At 38.8% G+C, this 9,576-nt stretch overlaps 1 protein-coding gene across 2 annotated transcripts in view; it reads left to right on the forward strand.

Moving 5' to 3' along the window:
* LOC109936288 (MOB kinase activator 2-like) overlaps window positions 1-7,123 on the forward strand; it is a 168,943-nt gene extending 161,820 nt beyond the window's left edge. For both annotated transcript variants that reach the window (XM_048607129.1, XM_048607125.1), the window contains exon 4: window positions 5,584-7,123. In XM_048607129.1, coding sequence (XP_048463086.1) covers window positions 5,584-5,608 — 25 coding nt within the window. In that variant the 3' untranslated portion in view covers window positions 5,609-7,123. The remainder of the gene's footprint in view (window positions 1-5,583) is intronic.
* The last annotated feature ends 2,453 nt before the right edge of the window (window positions 7,124-9,576 follow it).

Genomic DNA, 9,576 nt, shown 5'->3' on the forward strand with positions numbered 1-9,576 from the left:
TCAACATTAAGCAGTTAGTAGCATTGGTCCTGTGGAATTAAGGGTGTTAGAATTGACTGTTGCCACCATCTGTATAAAAGGTATTCCTTAGAAGGAGCAGGAAGGATAGTTATGTCACCGTTGGTCTAAGTGATATGGGCAGGACACAAACCAGACTTGAACAATGAGTGGGGTTCAAGAATCGTCACTTTGATCTAACCTTTTTGTTGGAGAAATTTTTTTTTCCCTTGCAGCAGACATGAACATGTTGAAGATTCTCTAATGGTCATGGTTTCTGTAGTGCCATTTTAAAATTGTTTTTTAAAAATACCACTGAATTGCACGTTGTTGACTGTTTAAAAAATCCATCCAAATTCCCGATTGTATGACAGGATGTGACTCGCGTGATAAATTACCAAGATGGTTACGTAAAATAAAACCACAGCCTCAAACTATTTGAACAAACTTGTAATTTTCAGTGACTCAAATGTGCAGTAAGTCATGATACAAGCAGCTACTTATTATTGCTGGTGTTAGAAAATGTAATCAGAGTTGCTGCCTTGAAAATATATGTAAAGAGGGTATAGACCTGTATTATAGAATAGGCTTCAGACTTGTATTGTTTCATAAAGTACCTTGACATTTTTGAAGTATTTGCACGATTCTATTTTGCTTTCACAAATAACATTACTCAGGAAAATAATCTTCAAAGTGTTGTGGGTGGTAGAGACCAGCTGAAACTTGTTAAACTTGTGTTTCTTTGGATTTATTCAGCAGATTACAATTGAAAATCATGAAATTCCTATCTGAAATCAAGGAAAGTTTTGGCAACTTCTCAGGAGGTTTTTTTTTTAAATTTTGAAACTGTGCCATAATTTACAAAGGGAGGTTAGAGTGCTACACAAAACCTTTGACAAATGCTGAAAATCTGTACTGCTGTTACAAATAAGGAACAGCGAGCTATATTTTTGTACACTGGTTTGTAGCTCCCTCCAGTGGCTGATTCAATACATGTGAAATACATTTATCTGCAAACCACAAGTTTTAAGTTAAATTTTGGTCAAGTGTATATTTATTTCGTGTGTACTAAATAGTCAGTATTCTTCAAAGGTAGTAGGCTACATATGTTTGATAGATTGTTTGTAAATGTTGGTTTATTGCAAACACCTTTAACATAATAAATCATTGCAAGACATTTCACAGCAACATTACAAAACAAAATATGGTCCACATAAGGGGATAATTAGGTTAGATGACCAAAAGCTTTGTCAAAGAAGCGAGCAAAGGAATGTCTTAAAGTGAAGTGGAGAGACAGACGGGCATAGGGAAGGCATTGGAGAAGTGGTTTCCTAGGCACCTGAAGATGCAGCTATTTAGAACTGAAGGCCAGAGTTCAAGTGCATATATCTGAGAAGGTTGTATGGTTGGAGGAGATTGGAGATTGGGAAAGTTGAGGCTATGGTTGGATTTGAAGATCAGGATGAGAAATTTTAAAAAGGCTACTTTTTTTAGTACTCTAGGATGTACATTATCAGGCTGTGGAAATTTGTCAGCCTTTGACCCCATTTAATTTCCCCAGCATCATCATCTTTCGAATATTGATATCCTTCAATTCTGTCCTGTCATTAGACCCTTAGTTCCCTGTTATTTCTAAGAGATTTAAATTGATAAGTTAAATAGACAAGGCAAGCAAGAGCACAACGGACAACGAGGGAAGACTGATGAATTAAACTGCATTTATTTCAATGAAAGAGGCCTGGCAGGTAAGGCAAATGAACTCAGGGTATGGATAGGTACATGGGACTGGGATATCATCACTATTGCAGAAACATGGCTGAGGTAGGGACAGGATTGGCAAATCAGTGTTCCAGGGTACAGATACTGTAGGAACAATAGAAAGGTAGGCGAGCGAGGAGGGGAGTAGCATCACTGCTGTACTTTAAAACAATATTCATGCGGGATCATCCAGTGAAGCTGTATAGGTGGATTTGATAAATAAGAAGAGGGTGATTACTTTGGGATTGCACTATAGGCCTCCCTCTGTAGTCAGGTGGGATATTGAAGAGATCACAGCTGTAAGATTAGGGTTGTAATAGTGGGGGATTTTAATTTTCTAAACAAAGACTGGTACTGCCATAGTGTTATGGGCTTGGATGGGGAGGAATTTAATTGTATCAACGCAACTTTCCCAATCAATATGTAGATTGCCCTACTAGGGAAGGGGCAAAACTCGACCTCCTCTTGGGAAATAACACAGGGCAAGTGACTGAGGTGTTACTGAGGGTGCACTTTGGGACCAGTGACCATAATTCTTTGTTTTAAAATAGTTGTGGAAAAGGATAGGCCTAATCCACAAGTTAAAGTTCTAAACTGGTGCAAGGCCAATTTTGATGGTATTAGACTGGAACTCCCAGAATTTGATTTGGGGAAGCAGTTGGCAGTTAATGCGATGTCTGGCAAGTGGGAGGCTTTCAAAAGTGAAATAACAAGTCATGGAGAGTATGTTCCTATTAGTGTGAAGGGCAAGGCTGGCAGGAGTAGGGATAGAGTTATTGAGGCTGTGGTCGAGAAGAATGAGGCAAATGTCAGTTATAGCTGGGATTGAGTGAATCCCTTGAGTGCAGGGGTGTAGGAGTACACTTACGAGGGAAATCAAAAAGGGGACATGAGATAGCTTTGGCAGATAAGGAGAATCCGAAGAAGTTCTGTAAATATGTTAAGAGCAAAAGAGTAACTAGGGAGAGAATAGGGCTCTTTAAAGATCAACAAGGTTATCTAGGTGTAGAACTGCAGGAGATAGGTGAGATTCTGAATGAATATTCCGTATTTACTGTGGAGAAAGACATGGGAGGTAGGGAACTTTGGGAAATAAAAATTGATGTCTTGAAAAGAGCCCACTTTACAGAAGGTGCTGAAGGACTTAAAATGCATTATGGTAGACAAATCTGGACCTGATCATATATCCTAGTACATTGTCGGAAGCGAGGGAAGAAATTGTGGGGCCTGTACAGAGATACTTGTATCATCAAAAGCTATGGGTGAGTTGCCTGAAGACTGCAAGTTCACGAACGTTGTGCCATTATTTAAGAAAGGCTACAAGGAAAAAGCAGGGAACTCAGACCTTTGACCCTGACGTCAATGATGAGTGAATTGTTGGAGGGGTTTCTGAGAGACTGGGTCTACATGCATTTCTAGGGGTACAGATATATAGTTCTTTGAAAGTGCCATCACGGGTAGGACAGCGTGATGAAGAAGGTGTTTGGCACACTTGCCTTCATCATCGGTCAAAGCATTGAGTACAGGCATTGGGACATAATGTTACAGCTGTATGAGACATTGGTAAGGCCACATTTGGAGTACAATTCTGATCACCCCTCACCCTGCTGTAGGCAAGATGTTACTGAGACTGGAGGGCTTGATTTATAAGGAGAGGCTGGAACTCTTTTCCCTTGGAGCAGAGGAGGCTAAGGGGTGAATTTAGAGGTTTATAAAATCGTGAAGGGCACAGATAAGGTGAGTAGCCAATGCCTTTTCCCCAGGGTGGGGAAGTCCAAAACTAATGGGCATGGGTTTAAAAGGGAGCTGAGGGGCAACTTTTTCACATAGAGGATGGTGCATATATGGAATGAGTTGCTAGAGGCAGGTACAATTACATTTAAAAGACAAGGATAGGAAAGGTTTAGAGGGTTATGGGCCAAATGCAGGCAAATGGACTTGTTCAGTTTAGGAAACTGGGTCGGCATGAACGAGTTGGGCTGAAGGATGTGTTTCCATGCTATATGAAGTCATGGCTCAGTGGTTAGCACTGCGGCCTCACAGCACCAGGGACCCGGATTCAATTCCAGCCTTGGCGACTGTCTGGAGTTTGTATGTTCTCCGACTGTCTCTGTGGGTTTCCACCGAGTGGTACAGTTTTTCTATCCATCCAAAGACGTGCAAAGTAGGTGGATTGGCCATGCTAAATTACCCAGTGTGTTCAGGGATGTGTAGGTTTGGTGCATTAGCCATGGGTAATGCAGGGTTACACGGACAGAGTGGGGGAATGGGTCTGGATGGGATGCTCTTCGGACGGTAGGTGTGGACTTGTTGGGCCAAATGACCTATTTTCAAACTGTGGGGATTCTGTATATAAAAAAAAATTACTATTATTTACGCACGGTTTTGTGAATTCTTCTCAGCTTCTGACTGTAAGGAACCAAAATTTGATCTCGCTAGTATTTTTCTCCTCATATTTATAGAACCTTTTATGGTCAATTTCTGTTCTCTGCGATTTTATTCTCGTACTCTATTCTCCTTTTCTTGATCAAACTTTTTGTCCTCTTTTGCTGAATTCTAAAATGCTCCCAAATCTTACGCTTCATGCTTTCTCTGGCAATTTTATGTCTCCCCTTTGGATCTAATACTGTCCCTAATTTCATACAGGAATAATTGTTGTAATTCACACACATGTTTTTAAAATATGAATATCCACCATCAACCCGTTTAGTAAGGTTTGCCTTTTCGTACCCTCGGTTTTCTTCATTTAGATTTAGGATCCTAGTTTCAGATTCAACTACCTCACCTTCCATCAAAAACAGCTAATCTTGTAATGGGCCTCTTAACACCTTATGTCAAAATATGAACTTGGCTCCTTCTCTAATGAGTAGTTTTGTTGCTAACTCAGCCAAGTATTCGTGGGCTAACTGTAATAACAGCTGTTGAGAAATGTCAATAGTGAAATCTACTAAAAGAACAGGGATAGAATCCTTCTTTGCTAAACTGCACCATAATGCACCTCCTTTTTCCACTTTAGCAACAATTTAGCAACAATTTAGCACATTATATTTAAAAGGCTGAAAATTGAAATAGCTTCAGTTTGTGAAAGTTTTCTTACCTTTACCTTTACCATCCTTCAGGTGTATTTATGTCTCCACCATAAATCTGTGACTCTTATGCTGCAGATTAAAGGCATTGCAATAGTAGAGATGAGTTACTATTCAAACTAGTTAGTTTGAGCTCCGCATTAATTTCAACCCTGCTGAGTTCAGATTTTTGCACCTGAGGGATTCGCACCTGAGGGATTCACACCCTGAACCCATGTTCTGCTGACAAAACATGGGACATACCAGAAATGGAGGTGGAACCTTTCATATAGTTGCCTTTTTGAAAGGTCTCTGAAGTTGGCACAGTTGTAAAAATCTGGGCCTTTATAATGTGGTGCCTATCTGAGGATTATCCTCCAGATTAGCCATGATCTAATTGAATGGTATAGTAGATGATGTAGACAAATGGCTACTTCTCCTGCATTTTAGATTTTATGGCTGGGGAATCTAGAATATGGTGGGTATAAACTTATAGTAAGGATTTGGTCATTTAAGCCTGAGATGAGGCCATTACATTATTCAGAGGATTGTGAATCTTTAGACTTGTATAAGCCATATAGCTGTGGATACTCCATTCAAGGCTAAGATTGACAGCCTTTTCATCACCCTGGGCCATCGGCTAGAAGTGGAGTTGAGAAGGAAGATCAGCCATGATCGTATTGAATTGTGTAACACTTGAGGAACTATACATTCAATGGCTAATTATCTTTGGCTTCTAATCTGTTTCTCTGTCTCATTGCAGGCAAAGAATTTCCAAATACTTTTGAGTCTTTAGTTAAAAAGATCTGCAGGTATCTATTCCATGTACTGACTCACATCTACTGGGCTCATTTCAAGGAGACTGTTGCATTGGAACTGCACGGACATTTAAATGCATTGTATATGCATTTCATGTTATTTATAAGAGAATTCAATTTGGTAGATCCCAAGGAAACGCTGGTCATGGATGACCTGACTGAAATCCTCTACAGCAACGCAGCCGCAGCACAGAACCATGTCAAAGAAAGATGAGCCACATGCAGAGGAAAGACATTTCATCATGAAGATTGTGGGACTTAACTGAAATGTGCAGGATCAAGTGTGGATTTCATTTCACACTCTAAATGCAGTGTTTACTTTTAGGAAAGAACCACGTTTGACATGGGAAGATGTTTTCTAGAATGGTGGTACTGCCATTTTTAATATATACTATGTTATTAAAAGATGATAAACTTTGAAGTGGCATGCTGGCAAACATGCTTTGTTTACTGCTTCTCCCCTACTGAGTAGGAATGAAATGGGTAAGCCTTGGTTTTGACCCAGGAAGATAGAGGTTGGAATTTGTATGGTTATAAATCTTGGAATGCTGGAGCTATCATGTTGCTCTGACACCTAATCAAGTACCTCTCAATATTATCAGCTTGGACCAGTTACGCACGACAGGAATAATGTTTCTTAGCACATTCTGTGTGCAAGCTCCATAGTTATTCTTTTAAAAAAAGAATTTAACCTGCAGCTTAAAACAATATTTTGGCTTGCATTCAAACCTGTGGGATGAAAATTATTTTTCCCTCATTAAGCAATTCTATATTCAGTTAACCTTGCAGATTAGCCTCATTCTAGATAAATAGTCAAAGGCAGTGCTGCTGGGGAGCAAATAGCATGCAAAGGTGGACACTGCAGTCTGGCCTGGTTCAGTACCACAGGAGGGCCTCTGCTCTGGTACATTAATGGTGAGCTCTTGTTGCTTTTTACCCTTGCTCAGCTATCTGGAAGATTTTCCTGAACGGGCAGAAAAGAGAAAGTCAGTCTGATGTTCCTTCGAAGATAGCCACTTCAGAGTGTACACACATTTCTTTGTAAATACTGTTTTAAAGTTAAGGTTGGCGTGCTGTATGTGAATGCAAATAGCAACCTAAGTTTTTCCATCAATTCATTATTGATTTATGGTTATTTTTGTTTTCTGTTATAATGCATCTTCTAAGTTTAGCCAAGTAGCTCACCCTCACAATTGTTAGGAATAAAAAGAGGGACAGTGGGAATCTATACACAGATTGTCCACTCTCAGTTGCCTCATTTTTTGATTTTAAACTGAGGGAACAGCACGCAATATTTCATTTTAATTATCATTTTATTTAGAAGTGTAGGGTATTTTTTTGCTGTTTGTTTCTCTTCTGTTGGAACATGTTGCACTTGAACCTTGTTCATTGTAGTCAACCTTGGTTTCCAGGTGTTTTCAAGCAAATTTGTTTTGTTTTTGGCTTCATTAATATAAAATTACAAATAAAAATGATTATAAAAGACTGCTGTAACAAAATGTTTATATTTGTGGGACTTATGTCTCAGTACTCACTTTGATAGGCCTTTGACTGTTGAAGTTTGACTATTTGTTTCAGTATTGTACTCTGTCAAGCTACATGCTAAAATTTGAGTCATGATTCTGTGCAGGAATCAATGAAGATTATGCTCTGCTTCAATTTTCACTAAATATCGGGTAAGTTCTGCACTCTGTAACAGAATTAATGCTGGTACTTATAAAGGAAATCATGACCTAACAGCAATAATCTGGAAAAAAAGTATCCAGACTAATGTTTCTTTATGGCTTTAGTATTACTATGTGTTCCTAACTTCAAACGCTTCCCAAACATTTACAGGAACTGCCTGCAAGTATTCTGTTTCAAATCATCAGTCCCATCTGGATTTAGAATCAGCAAATGGACTCACTGAAGCAACTGACATTTCAAGGAAATCATGTGCTGACATGAATCAGTGCCTTCTAGAAGTGAATGTATTTTAAATGCTTGGATTCATAGGGCACATAGTTGCACACCAGTTATTTCCAATTACTCTGCTTACAGAAGAAACTAAGAGCCTGAGGATAGGAAATGACATTGCAAGTTTTTTTGGAATGTGCTGTTAAACGATGTTAAGTGACAGGGAGTTATTAATGCTGTCAATTATTCAAATGAAATTTAGGAAACTCCAAGGTAGTTTAAACTTGTACTCCGTGCTACAGAGCTAGCAACTGATTATGTTGGCTCTTCACAGAAATTAGATTTTATGGATAGTTCCCAGCACTAAAATTTTATAAGGCTGGCAGGGAATTTGACAGTCGCTTTCTTGTTTTGATGATCTTTATATTGAATCTAAATGTAATTTAAGGAGGCCAAAATTGAACTTAGGAACAATTTTAAATAAAAGTGGAAACCACATTTAGTTTTGATTTCGCTTTGGGGAACTGGCAAGAGCTGGGCAGTGAGACAGCAAAGGTCACCCCGTAGGGAACCATTCAAGTTTCTGAATCACCCCAAAAGATGCTCAACCATTGAGAACACCATGGGAAATTGGCCTGCACACTTGTGCATATCCTAAGGTTTTTGGATACAGCTGCAGAGGTAGTGGTGGAACAAGTTCTTGAGAGGGAGGAGGTCCTCTTACTGTAGATGATCTGAAAGTACCAAGTAAATGGTGCGTGTATCAAGTCTCATCATATCTAATGAATGCTAGTATATACCTGCCTCCCAGTACTTCGTTACAGTAGAAATAAATTCAATCTTACTAGAAAAGCCAAGGCAAGACACTTCTTCCTATTTATCACATTTCCTACACATCATGATTTAATAATGATCAGTTCTTCAGGACACAACCGCCACTCCATTTACCAAATATCATGAGGAGAACTTACTTAAATGCACCAGTTGTAGTTTCACTCAAATCCTAAGACAAATTGCCTTTAGTGCTTATATAATGAAAAAAACGTGGTGTAAAGGTTGTAAATACTTGCTCAATTCATGTTACAGGAGGAACAGAAGCAGCACAAGAAGTAGTCCCACTACACTAGGAACAAGCATTCACGTCTGAAAAAGAGGTTTTTTCCTAGTTATTCAGAAGGTGAAACCATGATTAAAAATCCGATCACTTGTTTTCACTTTTCCAAATATCACTGACTCAGCTAGTGAGTTTGAGGAATCACACTGTGGGATTCACTAAATGAGGGAAGAGATTTAACCAAAGACTAGCTTGCATCCTAAATTTGCTGAAAACTGAAATGTTAACTTAAGGGCTTTAGCATATTTAAAATTAAAACCAGTGATCTCCATACACCACAATTTGCTGAATTAGTTGGCTGTCAAGGACTTTTCATTACTTGATAGATTCCACCAGGCCATTTACCAAGTAGTTACGGCAAGTGGTTTGATACTCTGCAGTCAACTCCCTCTGACTCCCACTTCACTGAGGACATCAGTAATGGATATTATAAATTGTATAATATCAACAACATGAAAAATTTTTTTCAGTGAAACTGATCCATGTCAGTGTTTATGCATCAAACAAGTTTCCTCGAATACATCTATGCTAGTTGCCTCAATTAGTTTCTGCAGTATTGAACCCCATGTTCTAATCCCTCTGTATAAAGACATTTCCCATGAATTCCAATTATATTTATTGCTGATAATCTTATAACTTAGATGTGTTCTCAGTCCAGTCAAAACACCTTCTCTACAAGTATACTAGCAAACCTTAATCTAATCTAATCTTGAAAACTTCTTTCTTATTCTCGAGAGAAAAGAGCCTCAGCCTCTGGACAGACTGAAATGATGAATTATTCATTTGACCAGTGATGATCTAGAATCCATCACAGGGCTGAACCACATGAAATTATGATCCACCCATAGGTCCACCCGAGAAAGGAAAAGTTGTATCAACATTTTCTGTGATTTACCAGGTAGAAGTATCTGAACTTGTAAGCTAGATA

This window comes from Rhincodon typus, chromosome 17, assembly GCF_021869965.1.
Source record: "Rhincodon typus isolate 14 chromosome 17, sRhiTyp1.1, whole genome shotgun sequence".
Classification (NCBI taxonomy): domain Eukaryota; kingdom Metazoa; phylum Chordata; class Chondrichthyes; order Orectolobiformes; family Rhincodontidae; genus Rhincodon; species Rhincodon typus.